Raw genomic sequence first — 23,107 nt, 5'->3', positions numbered from 1 at the left:
AAAAAAAAAAGTTTGAAATTTAGTTTCGCGGGTCACGGACGCTTTACTGAGCATGCGCATACAAACAAATACAAAAAAAAAAAAAAAAAACCCCGTGGGGATTTTAATATCCACACACACGGATCCCCGTGTTTATACTATGATAACTGATCACGGGATCAAATATTTGTTTCATATATACTGGATTTTTTTTTTAAATGTGTAAATTCTTAAAAGATTCTTGTTTGTTTTCCATGTTTGTTTTCGCGTTTGTTCGCACTTAAAAACCATACACGTGTATTTTCTTTTTTTTTTTTTTCGAACGAATCAAATCGAATCCTTCAACTTTTTTTTTTTAAAATTTGTGTTGAGTGAATTTTAATTAAAACAGGAAGAAAAAAAGAACAAAACGAAAAAAAAAATTCCGACAAAAAGGTTAAAAGGTCAAACAACAGCGTAACTAAAAACTTTGTTTTTTTTTTTTTTTTAAATAGTCAACGAACGGATTTATGAATATTTTAATTTTTTTTTTTAAATTTATTTAACTTTTAATATTTTTTTTTTTTTATTTAAACGTATTATGTATAAATAATTATTTATGTATTTATTTATTTATTAATAATAATAGTATTAAAAAACGTTATAAATAAAATTTTTATTTATCACAACAATTTTTTTTTTTTTTTTAATTAAACAACAAGGAAGTGATTTTATTTTATTAATTAAATAAATAAAAATATTTTTTTTTGATAATAATAATAATATTGTTTCTTTTAAATTTCTTATCACAATAAAGTCTTGTTGATAATGATGACTTTTTCAAATAATAATAATAATAATAATCTTGAATTATTTTTTAACGATTTGAAATTTTTTGTGGGATTTAAAATTTTTTATTATAAAATTATTTATCGGTAATAATTAATAATATTTTTTTTTAGTTAAAAAAACGTGGCAGCAGAATATTTTCCAGATTTCGTTATAAATATAAATATATTTGATTTTTTTTTTTTTTAAACCGCAAAATCATTAAGTAATGATCGTCGTCGCGTTCAATAATTTTTAGTTTGTGTAATTCATTACAAAATTTAAAAAAAAAGAAAATAATGATAATAATAATTATTATTTTTTTTCTCTCTTAAAAAATTACAGTAACTTTAACCTCTTTAAGGTAAAAAAAAAAAATTGTTATCGTACCGAGTAAATTAATAATATCTGTAATGGAAACAGAAAAAAAAAGAAAATTTCACAACAAATAATTTTTTTAAACTTTAAATATTCTAATCGAAAGTGCAAATTTCGTAATATAAATGCTTCAAAAAAAAAAAAAAAAATTTACAACATTATTGTGTCGGCCATTTTGTTTTTAAAAACTAAATAAATGTATTGAATTTTATACAACCGGTTATTGTTCAATAATTTTTTTTTTTTTTTTTCAATTCAATAAAATTACATTTAACAACAAAAACGTTTTTTTTTTTTTTTTAAATATGTTTTTGTCATTATTATTATTATTATTTGAAAGAAAAGACCACCGTAAAGAACAAAAGTTAATTATTATTATTAAATTTTTTAATTGCTTTTTTAATTACATATCATAAATCCTAAATAATTTATTTTAAAAACATGTCTGTTTCACAATAAAATCTATCCATCTTTCTTTACATCAACATAAAATCAAACAACATTTTATGTTTTGTTTAAATAAATTTTAAAAAAATAATTTTTTATTCATAGTTCGATAATAAATAAATTTCAAGTAATAATCAAGTTATTAAAGGTGGCGAAAAAATATGGAAGTCATATTAATTGCATAATGTTTGCCTTGACATAGTTTAAATGATTTCTCTTGCACACACTGTGTCCATTTAATAATAATAATAATAATAATAATAATAATAATAATAAATAAAATTATCTTATAATTATTATTAAGATTAAACAAATTAGTTTTTTTTTAATAAAAGAAAAGAGAGAGAGAGAGAGAGAGAGGGAAATGACCCAACAACTAGAACATTTTAATATCTTACATAGATAATTTCGAAAAGTTTTTTTTTTTTTTTTTTTTGTTATTAATCGAATCACGTATTTTTAATGATGAACAACCGCCTTCTTCATTCGTTCAGAGGACAACAGTTACCCATTTATTATATTGTTGGCATAATTGTTTAATAAAAAAACATTTTAAAGCTTTTAAGTGTAACACACACACACACTAACGTCATGTATTTTTTTTTTTTTTTTGAACGTTTTTAAAAAGTTTTTTATTAAATAGATATGAAAATAGTTGAAGTGGAAACTCTTGAAAAGTTAAGAAACAGCTTTCAAAAAAACACAAATGGTATGTAACATTCCGTCTCAAAAAAAAAAAAAAAATTATTTTTTAAAATTTAAAAAAATTAATTGCAAGTCATGAAAAAAAAAAATACTCAATAATAAATAAATAAAAAAAAGAAAGGCAAACAATACGACAATTACATCAAAATATGATTTTTAGTTATCGAAAGTGCCAGAATTGTACTCATTTGCATGGTATTTATTGGTTTTACCATTTCTGGTATTGTCGAACATGGTATAACGGTAGCTTTATCTCCTTCTGATCATATTTTCGACGTTCAAAAAACAAAAATATCCGTTGGAAATGGTAGTAACGAAAGAAGATATTGTGATCCACCAAATTTAACAACGTTGGCAATTTATTATGCTTATGCAAATGACGAAGGAGACGTTGATGATGATTATGATTTTTCACAACTTGAAGACATGTTTTTTAAGGTATACCAAAATAATACGTTTCTGAGTAACAACGAATTTGAAAAATTTTTTTTTAAAATCCTCATAATTAATTATTACAGGCCAATTTGACATCGAAAGAAGAAATGGAACTTCTTTTAAAAAAATTTTATTTATGGGGAAATTTTTTTTCTGCTATACCGGCTAGTAGATTAGCTGTTAACATAGGTCCCAAAAAAGTTTTTGGCTACTCTTTATTAGGAGCAGCTGCTTCAACCCTTCTGGTACCTGCTGCATGGCTATCAGTTGCACATGTAGTTATTAGATTTGTACAAGGTTTATTTTGTGTACGTTAAATTATCAATTAAGAAACAAAAATTTAGGTTCTGTTCATTAAATTTAATTTTACAAATATTTATTAGGGAGCTTTGATTCCCTCAGCTCATTCATTGGCAGTCAATTGGTTTCCGAGTCATCGCCGAAGTAGTTTTGTGTCTCTTTACTCTGGTAATTTTTTTTTTTTTACTCTTGTTTATATAAAAACATTTTTTAAAAAAATTTTAATTTTTTTAATGAAATGTTAGGAAAATACTTGGGTTATGCATTATGCGAGTTGTTTACAGTCAAGGTGGTTTATAATTGGGGTGCAGGTTCAATATATTTTATTACTAGCATCCTAACAATTATGTGGTTTGTACCTTGGTCTATGACAGTTTTCAACACTCCAGACAAACATCTACAATATTCCAGATGTGAAAAGTCTCCAACGACTTTAGTCTGCCGCAAACCCCTCGTAAGTCATTCAATTTATAAAAAATCAAAATTTAAAAGCGACTTACCGTTGTTGTACATTTTAAAATATTTTTCAGGCTTCGGATTTTCCTCTTAAACATTTTCTTTGCTCGAGACCAGCTTGGATGTCGATAGCGGTTATTTTCGGAGGTTATTGCGGGCAAATTACAATTAATATTGGAATGCGATTGTACCTTAAATACGTATATAATATTTCAGTAAGTCCTGAAGTAATAAACTGTATACTTTTCAAAAAAAAAAATTCTTTACCTTATTCTTCATCTTGTTTATTCTAAATTGGAAACACAGCCTTACAGCCTTTTTTTTTTTTAGAGTATTTGTCCTCCGACATATTTTTAACATTTTTTGTGGAGTACAATGTAGATTTCATACCCGAAACTAAATTTTCTAAAATATCAAAATAATACTAATAAACAATAAACTTAAATTTTAATTCTTAAAATTTAATACATCGTATAAATTAAATAATTCAGCCATTTTACTTGACGTTATAATTTTTAAAAATTAAAATATACATAAGATTAAAATAATAAGTAATTATGTGAAATGACATATATATAAAATTACTTAATTCCCATTTAATTCTTTAAAATTTAACGATCAATTAATTAATTAATTAAATAATTAATTTTTTTTAATATATACGTAATGTATTAATAGTATAATTTTGAACATACAAAACATTCTAAAGTTTAATTTTTTTTTTTTTTTTTTAAAAGGATGAATTCATAACAGCTATACCTTTTGTCCTTCACACGGTTTTTGCACTTATTTGCGGATATCTCGTGGATTACATTCAAGAAACGCATTTTGTATCAATCACCTCGTCAAGACGAATGTTTGTATATATTTGTAAGTAAACATTATGTCGCTAACATATTCATAAATGTAAATTGAATAATAATAATAATTGACTAAAGTTAATTTTTTTTTTTTTGGTGCAGCACACTTTATACCCGCTGGTTTTCTCTTCGTAATTGCGTACGTAGGTTGTGACGTAACTGCTCCAAAGTTTTTATATTCACTGGCAACAATAGTTAGTGGGGCTATTTATTCTGGTGCATTATGCAGTGCATTGGATATTGCTCCTAATTATGCAGGAACTATTGTTGCATTTGGTTGTACATTTGGCTCGGCTGGAAGCATACTTATGTTTTATTTAATAAGCAGCGTTTTAAATGGAAAGGTGATTTCTGAAAAAATAAAATTTTTCATTTTAAAATGCAAAAAAAATTTCTTTTTTCAAACATGTGTTTTTTGTTTTTTAGGTGGTGGGCTCGTGGAAATTGACATTTAGTTTAACATCATTCATTTTATTATTTTCATCAATATTTTTTATGCTTAGAGGGAGCGGATCAATTCAATTATGGAATAATATTAAAGCACTGGATGCTGAATCACAATTACAGAAAAAAAGAAATGAAATCTCTCAACCTAGACATTCAGTTATAGCTCCTCTCCCTGCAAAACAAAGAACAAAAAGTATATACATGGTGGAACAAAAAATTTTAAAAGTATTACATGTACAGGAGCCAGAAAAATTTACTAGGGCTAGAGCCTACAGCACCAGCTTACCTAACGAAAGAGAAAAAACCGAAAAGCCTAATATATACAGGCCCAGTCATAATAAGAGAGCTTCAATTTCTTAGAATAAATAATTCTATATAAAAATTCAAAAATAAAAATTAATTTATTAAATATTTATTTTATTAAAAAGAAAAAACAAAAGAATGTAATTTTTTAAAATATAATTTTAACATTTTTATAGTTAAAGAATTTTTATATATAGTAAAATAATTATATATTTGCAAAAAAAAATTATTATAGTAATACAAAGCTGGTTGGATTAACCTTAGATTTAATAAAATTAAATTTTATAGTTATTCGAAAAATCATATACACATTTATATAATTTTTATTATTAATATAAATTAATAAAATTTTATTTATTTATTGATGTATCAAACTGTTCAGTTTTTTTTATTTTACTTTGGCATGTTAAACATATGTTTATTCGAAGAAACCACTAATCATATTTGATTTAATTTTTTTTTCGAAGCACCCTAAACAAAGTATCAAGTTTTTCTAATTTTAATTAAATCATTAAATAAACAAATTAATATCGTCACTAAGTTCTTTACAATCATATATATTATAAATATTATTAATTATATTACTTTAAGTTTTAAACTTGTTTTATTATATTTATAAAAATAATTTTGGGAAAAAAATATATTTCTTATCATATTCATATGATAATCACTCCAATCGAACATTAAAGAGCAAAAAAACAAAACTTTAATTCTTTATGGTAATTTTATTACCTATTTTTTTTAGGCTGATGACTGCTTGTAGTTTTTAGTTTCTAACAACTTCTTTCCACACATTGAACATATAGCTTTTTTGTAAGCACAAGCCTGGCAATAGTGATGACCAGCTTGATGAACCTAAAAACCAAAATTTTGAATAGTTAATACCCCATTATAATTGTGAAAGAGTACAAACATTAAAAATCACAAAAATGTAAAATGTAAACTGTAATTCAAGTCATTATAAATAATAAAAACCAAATATTATCTTAAATTTTATTTGAAAGAAAAACTAACATTTTGTCGACATATTCTGCAAGTTTCAAATTTAGTAGTATAAGGATTAAATCTAGTCCTAGGGCCGCCTACGGCTTTGTTTTCTCCTATTTTTCTACCTCCTTCATTAGTATTTCTGGCTCCTGCTTTCCATGGATCTGGTGTCACTATACGTCCCAATTTTTTTTCACACTTTCCACAAACCATGGTTTGTTAAATTAAATCACTATTAATAATTATATATATATTCATTACACAATCCTATTCACAAAATTTTTTAAAATTAAAAAAAGATCTATTTAGTTGAAATGTATTTATATACTCTATGATTTTCAATACAAAATACAATTACAAAATGGCGGCGGTTAAAGCATGAAAATCATTTTACGCGGGTTTCTGGTTATTTACATTTATTTGAAAACTTAACTATTCCAATATTGAAGTGATATTTTACTAAGTTAATATTAATAATAGCAGTTTAGTAAAAAGGTAAGAGATATGATATATTTTATAGCGAACAGATTTCATTTATTTTTAGTTTTTAATATGCAAAAACTTTTTAAGTTCCATCTACTTTAAAAAAGCCTTTGGACTTAACCTTTCTCTTCTCTTATATAAAAGATGTTTAAAAAGAGGGACGCCATATTTGTTTTTTAAGATAAATTTAATAATATTGAGAAAAATAATTTGAGAAAAAAGTATTATATCGTCATTTAATTTGCCTAATTAAGTTTTAAAAATAAAATTTTATTGAGTAATTTAAAAAATAAACAATTTTTTCTATGAGAATTTAATTGAGAATATTATTTTCCGGTTTCCAGGATTTCACATTAAATTTTTATATATTTTATTAAAAATATTTATAAAAAATTATAAAAAAAAACATGTTCAAGAGTATATTTCATCAAGTTTTATTGTATACGATTGTCGTTAAAAAAACTTTTATTAAACTCTAAAATTTGAATTTATTTAAATTTAACATATTCCCAACCTCATTATAAAACAATGATTACTTAATCTTTTCTTTTTTTATTTTATATTGCTCAATTTTTTTTTTTTTTGTAAAATTTTATTTTTAATTAACTTGTTTTCTTTTAAATTAAAAAAAAAAAATAATAATAATAATAATAATAAATGATGATTCGCTCTCATTATATTAAAAAAAAAAAAAAAAAAAAAAAACAGAAAAAAGTTTTATCTTAATATTTTTATTAATATTATATTTAAAAAAAAATTATAAAAAATTACTTTGGTTTTTTTTTGTTTTTTTTTAAACAATATTATTATACAAAATAAATTTTATTAATTATTTATAAAAAAAAACTTGTTAAAAATCTCTCCAAAAGTCACCAAAAGTTTTTACCACATTTAAAATTTTATAAATCAAATACATATATTTTTTTTTTTTTGGGGGGGGGTTCCCCTGCGTATGATAATATTTTTATTATTCGTTTTGATTATATAAAAAGTAGCAAATAATGTTTAATTTCTTTTGTTAATAATAATAATAATGTTTTATTTAATTATTCTCTGTAAAATTTAGAGTAATAAATATTATTTCACATTTCATAATTTTGAATATATAATTTACTTGATTACATATTTAATTTTAAATTTTTACAGATTATTATTATTATTTTTTTTTTTTTTTAATAATTATTTATACATTATATATATATTAACGATTTATTTTTTTTTTGTCGGGAGTTATAAAAATAAAATCACAGTTTATTTAAAATTAAAAAAAAAAAGAAATTATATTATATACCAGTCTTTTAAAAAAAAAAAATCGAATAAATTATTTTTCTGATTTTGTACTGCTCTCGTAATTGTTAATATTTTGACTTTCTTCGTTTATTTGTCCTAATATTTCAACGTTTCTCACTGGGTTAACCTTTGGTGTTGGAGTTGTCGAGGATGACGTTGTGGAATCTCTTCCTATGGTATACGGAGAAGAAGATCGTTCTACGACGGTCGAAGTTGACTGAACGATAGGAAGAGGAGTTTGAGCTTGATATTTTGAATAATCTAATAACATTCTTAGCATGTATTCGTCGTTTTGTGGCTGCCTTATTGAGTCGACTTCATAAGGAAGTGTTCTTGGTTGATAACGATTGTATGGTAAAGGTGAAAACATTTGTGACTGATAATTATATCGAGGATCAAATGAAGGATAGGCTTGATAATATGGCAAAGGATATTGAGCGTCGGGTGTGTTTCGCGGTGGTATCGTATTTGAATATCCATTCAAAGCCGGAGAGTAATTGGAATATGTTATTTTATTAGGTTGATAATAACGGGGATCATACTGATTATTGATTACTTCCGGAGGAACGTTATTGGGACCGACGGTGGTAAAAACTCCATGTTGATAAGGATTGATTGCCTGTTGTCTTTGTTGACTTAATAACCGTTGCTGAGCTATTATCAACATTCTTATTAAGTAGTCTAATAAAGCCGGAGGAATGAATATTTGTTGAGGAAGTTGTTCTTGTTGATAAGAACCGACTGACGGTACAGTTGGAGTATATTGTCCTACGAAATTCGGTGGTAAAATAAATTGTCTTTGACCTTGAATGTCAGGAATTGTTTGGGGTATTGGAGTAGGAGTATTGTCCCGTTCTTCGGGTGGCGTTGAAGGCGGAAAAGTTTTTTGTTGATTTGGAGCTTGAGTAGTTAAAGGAACCACTTGAGGAGGAGCAGGAGTCGGTAAAAGACCTGGATTCCCTAATGCAGCTGAAATATAATTATTTCGGTTTTGAATATAAGAATTTTGTAATATTCTTTGGTGTTGAGGAATTTGAGTAAAGAGAGTTCGAAAGGCAGTGGATGGATAAGGACGCGTAACTTGTTTTCCACCATACACGTCTGGACTGTCTTCAGTTCCGGATGTAGCGAGATTAGATGTTGTGGTTGTTAAATAATTATCCGTTACTCCGAGTTGCCTTCTGACTCCGTTTTCTCCTTCTGTCGAAGAATCTTCGTTTTTAATTTTTTCAACATAATCTTTTGATTTATATTCAGTAGTTGTTACCACTTTTGGAGTTGTTGCTACTACCGGACGCTTCGTAACTATAACTTTTTTAAAAGGACCAGGTCGCGGTCGAATCACTTGTATTACACTTTGATTATCACTGTTTTCTTCTGGTAAGGTAGATTCAGATGTGTCATCATTATTATCAAAACTGATGAAATTAGTATTCGATGTTCTTTTGGGTGCTAAATCACTGAGTAAAGGTTTCAATAAAATTTCTTCAGATTCAGTTGGTATGGTCGAACTAGAACCCGGTGTTGGTCGTACTTTTGGAATATGTTGAATCACAACGGGTTTCGAAGTAACGGTCACGGGACTGGAAGATGTTGAAGAACCAAAAATGTAAACTGGAAGTTTGGAGGGTTGTGTATCGGGAGAACTTTCATACACGGGTGTTGTCGAATCTACAAAACTAATTTTTGTCGAAGACTCATCTAAACCTTTGGGTTTAAAATTATTTTCCTGATTAAATCTATCGCCATTATATTTTGGATTAATTCCTTCTTCGGACGATAAACCAGTACCTGGAAGAGGTGGAATGTTTAAAGTTCCAGTTGATTGAAATCCAGTTCCATTACTTGCCGAATACGATACTCTCTTCAGCTCTCCGTCTTCGTTGATAAACCCGAACATTCCTTTAACGTTTCCGTTTACATCCCTTGTTTCTATTTTAAAACTTCCATCAGCCGCTTCGTAACCAAAAGTATATGATCCATCATCGTTAACCCTATTGATTTGTTTCAAAATGGCGACTTGATCCTGAGTTTCAAGATCAAGATCACTTTGAGTTTTATCTGGTTCTTCGGTGTGGTCATCACTTCGTTCTGATATCTCAACAGTTGTTGTTGTCGTCGTGTTGAGTGTCCCAGAATTTAACGTGGTCGTTTCATTTCCTGTCACGTACAATTTTCTGGAGGCGAAGCAAACTAACCAGCTTATCCAAAACACCTAAAGTATTTTACAATTAACAATATTTAAAATAAAAAACAAAAAATCCCGATTAAATCCTTAAAATTTATTTTTTACATTTAATACTCATTTATTTTTCGACACATTTTAAACTCTTTCTTTTAATTTTCCTTGTACATTTCCTTATTAAATTAATTTTTAATTTAACAAATGATAAACAATATCCTCTTTCTACATTTTATTATAATCAAATATTTGGCAATGAGTTATACTCTTTGATTACAAAATAATAAATGGCAAAGTTTTTTTTTTGTTTGCATGCATGTTGAACATGTCTTATTAATAATAATTTTTATAAATTTCAATCCTATCATCATTTAAATTTACTTTAATTATAAACAAAATTATATTTTTAATAAATTCAATTAAATTTTATAAAATAAGTAAAAAAAAAAACAAAAGTAATATCTACTTGACACCTTTTTTTAACATAAATTTATTGGTATTGATAAATTATTTTTTATTTAAATGATAAGAAAAAAATTTAAATATTTAAACCTTATAAAAATATACTTTCATTTTAAAAAATTTGGCGTAAAAATTTATAAAAAAAAAAAAAAAAAAAAAACTTAACATAAAACTCACCTTCCATAATATTTCCATTTCGTCAAACAAAATTCACTTTGATTACTGAAACGCCGAATTGCGTATAGGGTCGCTATATAGTCTTTGTTTCACTGTGAAAATTTATGTAGATAAGGGGGGGGGGGATTTTTTTTCTTTTTCTTTTTCTTCTCCTTTTCTTACGTTTTAAATGAACGACTAACATGTTGAAATATTTGACCAAAAAAAAAAAAAAAAAAAAAAAACAAAAGACCTTATTTTCACACACGCTAAATGATATTATACAATATGTTGATTGTGAATTTCATTGTTCCCTCTTTCAATCACTCTAAAAAAAAAAAAAAAAAATTTTTGTTAACTTAACATATTACAACAAGTTTTGTAGTTTTTAAATGGTTTTCTTATTTTTTTTTTTAAACTTTCTTCCTGTACTTAACAACAACAATGAGTTTAAAAGATTTTTACCAAAAAAAAAAAAATTTATTTAAATTGAAATAAAAATAAATAAATAATAATAAACTTCCTGTCTCACTCTTTTCATTTACATTTAAAAAAAATTAAATTTTATATATCATAGTTTTTAATTTAAATATAAAAATTTACAATTAGTATTATTATTATTATTATGACGTCACATTTAAATTAAATCTTACATTTAAATTAATCACTTATAAATTTGTTAAATTTTTTTTTTTTTTATATAACATTTTATTTCCTGGTAAACATCATCCCACAATTTTAATTTTATTTTATTATTTAATTTTTTTTAAAAATAATTCTTCCTGTTCTTTTTCCTATTGTTAAATTTTCTCACTTTCATCTTCTTCTTCTTCTTCTTCTTCTGATTTTTTTTTATAAATTTTAATTTTAATAAATTTAATTCAAATCAACAGAATCTAAAATAAAAAAAAAAAAAAAAAAATTAGTAAAAAGGGTTTTAAAAAAAAAAAGTTTGTATTAGAAAAAAAAATAGAATGTTATTAAAGTAAGGATTGAGTAATAAAATAAAACTTTACAAATAATTAATAAAAATAAAAAAATTTTGCAAAAATTCTTTTTTTTTAAAAAGCTTCAAAGGAAGTTCCCAACCTTGAGAGAGCATTGTTATTGTAAATATAAAAAGTTTTTATATTGGGAAAAAAAAAAAACAAAAAAATTTATATGGTTGCTTAATTTTTAAATCAAATGTTTAACTGTTTGTGTTTGTTAGAAAAAAAAAATAATAATAATAATAATTTTATTACTGTAACTGTATTTCATAAAAGAAAACTCAGTAAAATATACTATATTATGCTTTTATAAAAATTGATTTGTTCAGCAAAAATAATTATAATATTTACTACCACTTGCCACCATTTGCTATCATTTGCTACCATTTATTTATGAAAGTAAGTAAGCTATCTACTAATTTAGTAGAATGGTAAGTAAACTATCTACTACCTTTAAGTAAAGTAAAATATTTGCTACCATTTAGTACCAAGTGCTACCATTTGCTACAAATTGCTACTGATTTGAGACCAAGAAAAAAATTAAATTAATCAATAACATTCATTTGATTGACAAAAATTAAATTTGTGATTTGTACTTAAGAAAATTTTATTTTTAGTCAAATTTTTTTTAATTTTTTTTGCAGCAAAAGAAAAGAAATTTTTTGATTTGGTTTCAAATTTAATTAGATCTTTTATACTAAATAAAAATTCTCACGGTCAAATAATATATGAAATTCTGTAAAAAAAAATAATAATAATAATTTCGTGACGGCATGCACACACACACACACACACACACACACACCAAGTTGACAAGAAAAACAAATGAAAAATTATGTAATTTTTTTTTTACTATTTTCAAGTGATATAATTAAAAAAAAAAAACGTTTGAAAATCAAGTTAAAATAATAATAATTCCGGTGAATTTTTTTTTTTTGTTACTTTCACTTAAATATATAATTCCAATTACATGTTCGTTCCATTTTAAATTAACACGCACTATGAAGAATGTGTCGTGCCATTATTACAATTTTTTTTGCATTATTTTTAATTATTTCAAATCTCTTCTCTTTTTGTGTAATAAATTAATTATTTTTATTTAATAAAAACGTAAAATTATTTTCAAAAAATGTAATTTTTTTCAAATAAAATCCCAAAAAAAAGGTAAAAAAATTATGATAAATCAACCAACCTCAATGTGTTTTTTTTTCTCCCATGAATTAATTGATTGAGTAATTAATTAATAAAATATTATTTCGTTCCTTCCTCTTTTATTTATTTTTCACGTGAAAAACTTTTAAAAGATAAATTTAATTGTTAAAATTATATTTAAAACAAAACAAAAGAAATCGATTCGGCCATTAATTGTGGTGTGACGTAGTTATAACGAATTTTCGAATTTTGCTTCTTCTATGCACCGCCTTCTAAAAAAAACCAAAATTAATAATTATGTGAAGCAGTGAAGAAAAAGTGATGCAATCGCGTGTGACAAGTTTTTACTTACAATAGTTTATAAAATTTTAATAATTTTTACCTTCGGGTCAAACCTTATCGATTGCTACTGTTTGCAAATTATTCTCTTTTGAATATGACGCCGTTTTATGAAGGGCAACAATTAAGGTAAATGAAGTAATAATTGACTTTTTTTTCACTTGTTTCAACTTGTAATTACTTGAATAAGCGGCCATTTTCATTTTATTAATAGGTCCCACGGTTATTTCTTAATTTATTCTCTTTTTTCTTTTTTTTAAACGTTTGTTTCGAGCTAAAACATGCAACTGGTAAAAAAAAATTGTTTAAAAATAATAATAATTAGTATGCATTTATTTATTGGGTTTTTTTTTTCTCCGATAAAAAATTATAAAACATTTTTGCATTTTCAAAAATTCTGTCGAAATGTAATAAAATGATTAATAAGCAAATTTTTGAAATACAATTACATGAATAAGATTTATAAAATGCTTATAGAGATAAAAATCTTATCGCAAAAAAATGTTAATTAATTCATTTTATTCAAGATAAAAAAAAGTAGTTAATTAAATGTAAAACGAAAAAGATTTAATTAGGAAGGGGTAAACGACGCGACGCAAGTTTCAATTAACGTTTTTTTTGTCTCGACATTTTGAATTTTAATTTTCGCTTTATCTGTTAGATGTCAGCACCGTACGCAAAATAAAAATGGCATCACTTTGTGAAAAACAAAAAAAAGTGTATTATTTAATTAGAAATTTTTTTTTTTTTATATAAATAATTTTAACGGTTTTTTGTCATCGTTATTATTATTATTATTATTATTATTATGAAAATTTTAAATTTTCTTTGAAGTTTATGGTATTTCCACGGGAGTTTTTCTTTTTTTTCATTAGAGAAAAGGTACAGAATATTTTAAAAATTTATATGATAGGTTAAACATAATTTATTAGGAAGGAATTTATTCGATATAATTAAATTTAAATTTAAATTTAAAATATAATTAAATTTGAAATTGATATTCGCATTTCGAATTAAATTACTTGAAATGGAAATTTGCCCTGAAGTAATTAAAACGTGTATTTTATTATAAACGCAGTCTGGAGAGAATTTAAGGTCACAAAAATTATAATCAAATGAAAAAATTCACTTTTAACGGTTACGGTTAGTTTTTCTTATACCTGATTTTCTCTTTTTATCAAACGACATAATGAATGATTGATTGGAAATTTTTTGTTGTGGTTGTTGTTGTTGTTGTTTTAATTTGATTGTTAAATACTTGCAAGAATAAAATTGTCATTAATCTTATGACTTAAATGATAGTTTGTTCTAAATTTTTTTTTTCTCTCTCATTATTATAAGTTGAATTATGAATGCTTTCAGAACGTTTTGTGCAAAAAAAATTTTTTTTGGGGGGGCGAAATCAAAATTTATAATGTCTTATCATTTAGAACAAAACAAAAATTTTGTTTATTTAAAAAAAATAAGACGTTATCAAAATTTCTCATGTCTTTTACATTAGGTTATCATTTATCGTTGCGCAAATATTTAAAAAAAAAAAAAATTTTTTTGTCTTCCTGGTTTCATCTGGAAAAATATTGTTTATAACAAAAAAAAAAAAAAAGGTTTTTATTGCCTTTTGTTTTGAAGCAAAAACAAAATTTACGTAAAAATGATTACTAAATTCATATGAAACACCAAAAATTTTTTTTCGGCTTAATGTCTTTGAGGAAATTTATTTATTGTTCCTCAGGGGTTTTGATTTTGTCAATCCATGTTTCACGATTTTTTTTTTTTGTTTCTTTTCTTTTTTTTTCCTTCTTGAATCTAGATTTTCTGGTTTTTTTGGAAGAAACAAAACAAAAAATCAAGTTAAACAACATTTTATTATTATTATTATTATTAAATGTAAATTAAATAGTTAAAATTTATTTCGCCATTGTAATTTTTTTTTTTTTCGGGGTACAAACAATTTTTAGTATAAATAAATTTAAAATCGTTTACAAAAAAACACAGAATTATGTCAATAGGTTTAAAACATGGTCTTAAACATAAATGTTTTAATGTTGTGTTGTTGTTGTTTTTTTTTTTACAAACGTTTAACTTTTGTCTATAAATTAAGTTACTGACCCCTTTTTTTTTTTACTTTTTGCTTACGTGGGTGATTTTTAACGATTTTAACAAAGAAAAAAAATTTTTTATAGTCAACCTTTGTATAATGTGTTGCGCACTTACCTCGTACAATGAAATTTGGGGATTTAAATTTCGTTTTAAATAGGCTAATTAGTAGATTTGTGGAAACTAGGATTAGAACAAAAACTATTAACTAATCTTTATTTTTCGTACGAAATTATTAAATAAGAAATTTTTTTTTAAACGGAAATCGCGTTATTAAAGTTGTCGACTTTAAACAAGTTTTTTTAAAAAAAAGTCTACCGTATTATTATTATTATTATTATTATTATTATTATTATAAATATTAACATAGTCTTTAAAAAGCGCTAAAAAAAAATTTTTTTTTAGAACGAAATTAATTGTTGGGTTATTACCGACACCTTTGCTTTGACAAATGCTTTTAATTTATATTATATATAATTACTCAAGGTTTCGGACATATTTGAAAAATATTATTCATTAGATTTTTGTAAAAAAAATAATTCGCCCTTGGTGAATTACAAGGAAGCGTGAATTTTTTATTATTCTTGTCTCATGTTCGGGAAACCATCGTCGAACCACACCTACCCATGTACCTCCCCTGCTTGAGGAATTCGATTATTTATCGATGTGTTTGTTGCTTGTTTGTTTGGTTGTTTCTCGCACGAATGAATGTTGTTGTGTATACTTTGGAAATATGCCTGAAAAATAAAAAATTATACGTATTAGATTTATTATATTTTGCGATTGAACGCTTTTTTTTTTTTTTTTTTGATTAAGAAAAATCACATAAAAATTAAATTAAAGAAATTAATTTAGAAAAAGACATTAGTGACACTAAAAGACATTATTATTTGATTAAAAAATAAATAAATAAATTTTAACATTTAAACGGAAGTAAAAGAAAAATTGCCTTGAAAAAATTGTCATCGTTTTTCTTTTACTTAAAAATTAATCGGTAATATTTTAAACAAATTTAAGAAAAAGATAAATGTTGAAAACGATATTTTTATTGTATTAATGCGCAAAACTAGATTTTTAAGAATAAATTTAAAGAAAAAAAAAAAAAATTTTCTCACCAACTTTTCCACCTGTAATATATTTTCCCTTTTTTTTTTTTATAATAAGACACGCCTCTGTATAAAAGTTGTGATCTAAATTGGAAGGTTATTAGTTCGTTATTACAAAATGTACAAGGTAACCGGATCAAGATTTACCTGAATAGGCACAACCGGTGAAAATGGTATTTCATAATGACTAATTGATTCTAAAACTAAAAATGAATTTTTTTTTTAAAAAAATAAAAATCATGGTGGGCTTTCTTTTTGTAAATGAAAAGTATTTAGGTTTTAAAAAAATTTTAATTTTTTTTTCTCTGTTTTTTTTTTTTAAAGAAATTGTATTGTTTATGTTTAGGGGAAAATTTTTAAATTAAGGTTTTTGTCGTTAGAAAGTTTGGGGGTCACCAAAAAAAAAAAACGGTTAATAAAGTTTAATGAGTCGTAATTAAAAAAAAAATCTTTTTTTTATTTTTTTTTGGTTATTATTTATCATTATTATATTTTTAAAAATTTAAATTATTTAGTTTTATAATAATAACTCAGCGGTGTAGGGACAAACAACAAGACACGACTTACAGGAAATTGTTCGATTGTTTTGTTTCCCACGAAGTTGTGCCTGCCGATTGCCTCCACCCAATATCTCAAATACCTTTTAGGGATTTTCATTATTTTTTTTAGTCATTTCAAACCAGAATGAGAGAGACAGAGAGAGAGAGAGAGAGAGAGAGAGAGAGAGAGAGAGAGAGAGAGAGAGAGAGAGAGAGAGAGAGAGAGAGAGAGAAGGGGGGATACCTGCTTGAAAAAAAAAAAATTATTAATATGCGTTTGTCCTTGATAGTAATTTTTCTTTTTTCTTTTTTCTTTTTTGATTTGTTTTTCTTTGATTTTTAATTTTTTGTTTACTTTTATTGTTATTCGAAGTCATTAATTGAATTCTTATCTTTTTGTTTATCTGCCGTCAATAATCTTTCAATACATTATTGTCTTTTAAATACACCAACTACCTTCGAGCGATGTCCGATTTACGTCCTTAAAAATTTTCGAAAGTGAAAAAATTTTCATTTCCGTCAATCAAATTGGATTATTATTATTATTATTATTATTATTTCGTTTTCTATATAAAAGTTGTTATCGATACTCGCGTAAACATATATAAAATATTATTTACGTAGATTATGAATTACGTTTTATTTATTTATTTATTTATTTTTTTCTATCGATTAAAAAATAGTTTAGTTTAAGAAAATTAAAAGTTTTATTTTTTTACTATGCAGAGCATTCGACAACATTAAATATTTAAATTATAAAATTAATAATAATAATAATAATAATAAAGTAATAGTACCTTTCTACGTGATTGTATCCAAGGACACGAAATAGTGTTAACCTCAATATAGTGTTAATTTAAAACTCGAATAATTATAAATCTAATATTGATTTTTCTTTTCTTTCCTTTTTATTATTATTATTATTATTATTATTAATAATTTTAATGTTTATTAATTAATTATTATATAATCGTAAAAATGAATCAATCGTACAAACACGTTCAAATCATTATTATTATTATTTTTTTTTTTTTTTAAATATTAAATCGAATATGTTTCAAGGATGTTTTAATAATTTTTTTGTTTAACAAAGTTTTTAAAATTTTTATAAAAATAAAATTATCATTATTATTATTATTATTGCTTAAAATTATGACGTCAGTCAGTAAGTGATAAGGTCCACCGGTACCTTTTTCAGGTATTTTTAAGAAAAAAAAAGGTAAACAAGTCAGTTACAATTTAATTTAATTTTTTATTCATTAAGTAATTATTTGATTATGCTTTCTCACACATTTATCAATTATTATTCATTGAAAACAAGCGGTTTTATAAAATGTCGTCGGTAACAAAACAAGTAAAATGTCACGTGAACGCGACTTTTTTTTTTTTTTTTAAAAAACGAATCTTTTCTGTAATTAAATAAAAAAAAAAAAAAAATAAAACTTTCGTGCATACGATGATGATGATGATAATTCAGGGTAAAACAAACTCACCTGCACATTAAACAACAACTTTTTAACCTTTATAAAATTTAACGACACACTCGAAAATCAACAAACAACAACAACAACAACAAACTGCCTTTCTTTTGGTCATTACAACATGATACATTGTTTTTTTTTTTTTTTTTGGTTTTTTTCCTTCCTCGTTGTCAAATTAAAAAAAAATAAAAAAAAAAAATAAACAATGGCGTAAAATTTTTTCTAAGGGCTTTAAAAACGTGATCAGGCTGCACACACAACCAAAGGTTAATTACAAATACAAAATTTCATTTACTTTCACAAAATAGATTAATTACTTTCACGTTAACTCAATTCACGTTCGTCCGTTAACAAAAAAAAAACGAAAGCAAAATTTTTTAGTTTCGAGTAGTATTAATAATATTAATAATATTGTTTTTATTGTTATAAATGACATTGATTTGTCCGTTTTAGTTTTTTATTTATTTATTATTTTTTTTTTTTTTTCCAGTTCTTGAACTTACGGTCAAAAGTTCAAGAACTAAAATTTCTTATTATTATTATTATTATTTAATCCTTGAAACTTCAAAAAAAAAAAAAAAAGAGTAAAAGTTTTTAATTTCACGAAGGAAATGCAACACAAACGTGATTTTCTTATCAATATTATCGTTGATAAAAAAAAAAATAAAATAAAATAAATTTAGCTTCCCTCGTTTATTTTAATTAATTTTTTATTAAACTGCGCGTTTTCGTGAGATTTTAATTTTAATATTTTTGCGGTTTTGAAAAAAAAAAAAAATAATAATAATATTAATACTTTTACTTACGTCACATTATGTATTAATTGATTAATAATCGATTGATTTTTTAAATTTATTTTTTTAATCCTTTTTATTTAAAAAAAAAAAAAATGTTTTACAATTTTTTGTTGTTGAAAGGATTATTAGTGTTGTAAATCATAATTTTATAAATATTTATATATACTATATTTATTGACATAGCATATAAAAAAGTATGATTTCCAATCATCATTATCATTATTAATATTAATTGTAATATTTTATTTAAAAAAAAAAAAAAATTGTTATAAAAAAAGTGTGTAAAATATCTAATAACAGTTTATCATAAATGTTTAGAAGAATTATTATTATTATTATTATTATTAATAAATTTTTTTTTCGAGTCTGATTCTCCTCCCCGTTGATTGTATGCACAGGAGCAGACGTCCTTGTTTAAATAATAAATTTTGTGCTAATTGCGTTATGGTTTAGCACGATTTTCACTTTTCTTTTTATTGCGAACGTGGCATTTGGCACCCGCACAATTTAAATTCTCTTCTAAAAGTTTCTTTCCCAGAACTTTCACAAAAAGTCTCTCTCATATTAAAAAAAAAAAAAAAAAAAAAAAATTTACTGAACCAACCTAAAGACTAGAACTTACATGATTGTAAGCATAAATAACTTTCTAATTATTTACATCATTAATATTGCGATGAGGGTTGTTTGTGTTTATTAGAATCCATAATTGTTTGCTCTGAGGAAAGCATCAAGTTGTCCGGTTGCTATACTTTGAGCTTGAGCATCTAAACTCGGAGCAAAATAATAGTATTGTTGGGGATTTGGAGGCCTGGATACCCTTTGAGCTGGTTCTGGTGATGTTTCAAATTTTTGCGGTCCCGTTGCCAAAGGTTTGGAAGACGATGAAGCTACGGTAGATGGTAAAGATTGGTATTGGAGAGAGGTCGGAGCAAATGACGGTTGAAACCTGTGTTGTTGTTGAGCATGGAGTTGGGATCTTTGTTGATTGTATAAGTCTTGAGATTGTTGGAACAATACTTGCTTTTGTTGTTCGAAAATTTGTTGTTGAAGTAAATTAGATGGATGATGTGTTACAGCACCGGATCTTGGAGGTTGTGGTTGAGGTTGATGTTGCGGTTGATGATGTGGTTGCGGTTGTGGCAATTGAATCGGTTGAAGTTGCGGTTGAGGTACAATTTGTGGTAGTCTAGTCTTAAGACTCAAATCGGCAGCAGATTTTGGAATTTGTTGATAAAGGACTGTGTTATATTGGCCGGTGGCCGGGTTGAACACCAATTCAGAAGTGTATACTGGTTGTCCCGATGGAACTCCCGGTTGTTCAGATTTAAGGGTAGTGCTCGGAGATAAAGTTTTCGGAGTCGTTACTACATTGTTTTCGAGTTGGAATCGTTTCAATTCTTCTTCGAAATCTACACTGGAGATTGGAGAAGGTGATGGAATCAACGGACTTGGTTGAGCGAGAGTAGAATGTTTTGTAAGGACAACATTGGGACGTGGAGTGACCGAAACCAAGAGCTGAGGTCTGTAAGTAGTAGCTGGAAGAGAAGCTGGAGTGGAAGGTGTAACTGGCCTTGGAGTGACTCTGACTACTGTTTCCGGTTTTTCGGTTGGAACTGGAAGTTGGACCGAAACTGGGCGAGAAGGAATTCTTCCTCTGACTCGAGCTGGTGCAGCTGGTGAAACTGGTACGGGCACGGGAAGTGGAACTTGAACCGGTACGGGACCTGGAGCATGCGCGACACCTGGAGATGGTTGCAAGTAAAGTTGAGGTTGTGGATGGGTTTCTTCTTCGGGAACGACTGCGTTTTCAGTTTGAATCGTTTTAAAATCTTGTTGGAAAAGCGTGGTGGCTGGTCTAGTTACGATTGGTTTAGCTACTGGTCTCAAAGGTCTTAATGGTCGTGGAGGAATATTTTGTGGTACATTTTCTTCTCCACTTTCTTCGGATTCTTTTTCTTCTTCTTCTTCTTGACTTGGAGCATTTGGATCACATGGATTTCCAGAGACATAAGTGAATTCTCTTTTGTTGCCATCTGGATCTACGTAACCATATTTTCCTCTGACGACGCAATCGGTTCCTCTTGTTTCTTCTTTGAAACTTCCATCGGCAGCTTCATAACCGAAAGTAAAAGATCCATCGTCATTCACTTTGCTGTAATTGCGAATGGTTTGCACTGGTGGTTCTTTAGCTGCTTCTTTAACTCTGGTTGGTCGAGCAATGAGTCCCGGTCTTTGAAGAAGTCTCGGATATTGAGGTTCAGTTCCAGCTCTTTCTATGGCTCTACCGTAAAGGCCATTGTAAACATCTCCCTCGTTTGTTAACAAAACGAGTTTTTGTTGAGCTTCAACAGGGGCTTGCGGAACTTGAGGGACTGGAGCCGCTTGTGGGGCTTGAGGTCCGTGAGCTTCTTGAGATTCGGCAGCATAATATTCAACTCTTTGCGGTTGTTCTTCTTGATCGGATGCTTCTTCCGTAACAACCGGTCTTTGAGGTCGAATTCTAATTCTTTTAGCTTCTGAACCTGACAGTATCAGAAGTATATTCAAAAGGGCGGCTACCTAAAAAAAAAAAAGCATAAAGTAAAAAAATTAGTTTGAAATTTACAAAACTCTTTACATGAATCAGACAATCGAACAATTTTATAGCCAATGAAACAAAATAAAAAAAAAAAAAAAAAAGTAAAATGATGTAAAGACAAATCAGATTTTCCATATTTGGTCAACATTATTATTAATTTTTCTTTGTATTCACGGTGTCATAATTTATTTCTCACAATTTTTATGATACCAAATAAAAAAATAACGAGTCGTAATTTAATGTCATTGTTCCATAATAAAAAATAATTAATCTTTAATTATCTCAAAAAAAAAATATTCAAAAAAAAAAAAAGAAAAATTTTTTGTTTGTTGTTGTTGTTGAAATAAGTTTCCCAACGGTTAAACTAACCCAGAAATCTAAATAGTGATCCACATTAACAATTTTGATTCGAGCGTGGAAAACAAACAAGGACAAACGTTAAAAAAAAAAAAAAAATTGCAAAATACAATAAATATTTATTCATGTTAGCTCGATTGAAATTATGGCAAATTTTTTTCCCTTTTTTAAATTATGCGTAAATTTGTTGTTTCTTACATTAAAAAAAAACAAAGTTTGGTAACTTATAAAAACGATATTATTATTATTACTACTGTAATAATTTTTTTTTTTTTTAAAGAGATTATTTTGTGGATTAAATTAATAATTTTATTTATTTATTTATTTGATATTGATGGATCGAACGTCAAAATTTTTAAAAAATTAATTATTACGATTATTATTATAATAATAATTATTAATTTTACGGTAATTAATTATTAAGTAACGATTTACCGATAAAACTTATCAGAGAGAGAAAAATAATAATAATAATAATATTAATAATAAAATCAATCTTCATGTTCGCCATGACCGAATTGTTTGTTTTTATATATAATAAAAAAAAAAAATGATTGTTGCATTGTTTTTTATAACTGATAAAAAAAAAATTCATTCATCATCAATCAAACTTTGTTGTATGGAAACATATAATTTTTTTTTTTTTTTTTTTTTTTTTAATAGTTAGTTCGACGTATTTGTAAACCGTTTAAATAATGTGTGTGCGTTTGTGCGTGTGCGTGTGTCACACACGATTGTACAATTTATTGTGTTGTAGTAGTAGAATCAGATGCAATAATGAAAATTCTCACGATTACAAAATTTTCTTTTTTTCTTTTTAAAATGATGGTTAACAATGATGATGATGTCTTTAAAAAGATAGTTAAACAAAACAAAACAATTGTTTACAATTTTTTCGAATTAAATGTGAAATGAAAAAAAAAAATTGTGACGTCACATAACACGAAATCAAATGACGTCACAAAAAATAATTTTTTAAATTGCATTTTATCAAA

At 25.6% G+C, this 23,107-nt stretch overlaps 6 protein-coding genes across 6 annotated transcripts; 1 reads left to right on the top strand and 5 right to left on the bottom strand.

Annotated features, from left to right (window-relative positions):
• Positions 1 to 2,256: 2,256 nt before the first annotated feature.
• Phum_PHUM331840 (sodium-dependent phosphate transporter, putative) lies at positions 2,257 to 5,174 on the top strand (the record flags this gene model as incomplete). Its single annotated transcript, XM_002427540.1, has 9 exons — positions 2,257 to 2,320; positions 2,477 to 2,754; positions 2,835 to 3,026; positions 3,135 to 3,219; positions 3,297 to 3,505; positions 3,582 to 3,654; positions 4,261 to 4,377; positions 4,470 to 4,711; positions 4,794 to 5,174. The coding sequence occupies 9 exons, from the start codon at positions 2,257 to 2,259 to the stop codon at positions 5,172 to 5,174; spliced, it is 1,641 nt and encodes a 546-aa protein (XP_002427585.1).
• Positions 5,175 to 5,858: 684 nt separating this feature from the next.
• On the bottom strand, positions 5,859 to 6,317 carry Phum_PHUM331830 (uncharacterized protein; the record flags this gene model as incomplete). Its single annotated transcript, XM_002427539.1, has 2 exons — positions 5,859 to 5,972; positions 6,132 to 6,317. The coding sequence occupies 2 exons, from the start codon at positions 6,315 to 6,317 to the stop codon at positions 5,859 to 5,861; spliced, it is 300 nt and encodes a 99-aa protein (XP_002427584.1).
• Positions 6,318 to 7,908: 1,591 nt separating this feature from the next.
• On the bottom strand, positions 7,909 to 10,716 carry Phum_PHUM331820 (uncharacterized protein; the record flags this gene model as incomplete). Its single annotated transcript, XM_002427538.1, has 2 exons — positions 7,909 to 10,092; positions 10,699 to 10,716. The coding sequence occupies 2 exons, from the start codon at positions 10,714 to 10,716 to the stop codon at positions 7,909 to 7,911; spliced, it is 2,202 nt and encodes a 733-aa protein (XP_002427583.1).
• A 2,311-nt stretch (positions 10,717 to 13,027) lies between these two features.
• Positions 13,028 to 13,360, bottom strand: Phum_PHUM331810 (uncharacterized protein; the record flags this gene model as incomplete). The annotated part of the gene is made up of 2 exons (XM_002427537.1): positions 13,028 to 13,090; positions 13,214 to 13,360. 2 exons carry the CDS (start codon positions 13,358 to 13,360, stop codon positions 13,028 to 13,030), a joined length of 210 nt encoding a protein of 69 aa, XP_002427582.1.
• Positions 13,361 to 15,874: 2,514 nt separating this feature from the next.
• On the bottom strand, positions 15,875 to 17,017 carry Phum_PHUM331800 (uncharacterized protein; the record flags this gene model as incomplete). The annotated part of the gene is made up of 2 exons (XM_002427536.1): positions 15,875 to 15,991; positions 16,928 to 17,017. The coding sequence occupies 2 exons, from the start codon at positions 17,015 to 17,017 to the stop codon at positions 15,875 to 15,877; spliced, it is 207 nt and encodes a 68-aa protein (XP_002427581.1).
• A 2,853-nt stretch (positions 17,018 to 19,870) lies between these two features.
• On the bottom strand, positions 19,871 to 21,903 carry Phum_PHUM331790 (uncharacterized protein; the record flags this gene model as incomplete). The annotated part of the gene is made up of 2 exons (XM_002427535.1): positions 19,871 to 21,699; positions 21,783 to 21,903. The coding sequence occupies 2 exons, from the start codon at positions 21,901 to 21,903 to the stop codon at positions 19,871 to 19,873; spliced, it is 1,950 nt and encodes a 649-aa protein (XP_002427580.1).
• Between the last annotated feature and the right edge of the window lie 1,204 nt (positions 21,904 to 23,107).

The sequence above is a fragment of the Pediculus humanus genome, genomic scaffold (genome assembly GCF_000006295.1).
Source record: "Pediculus humanus corporis 1103172107737 genomic scaffold, whole genome shotgun sequence".
Lineage (NCBI taxonomy): Eukaryota > Metazoa > Arthropoda > Insecta > Psocodea > Pediculidae > Pediculus > Pediculus humanus.
This window is presented reverse-complemented; position numbering and strand designations above follow the sequence as displayed.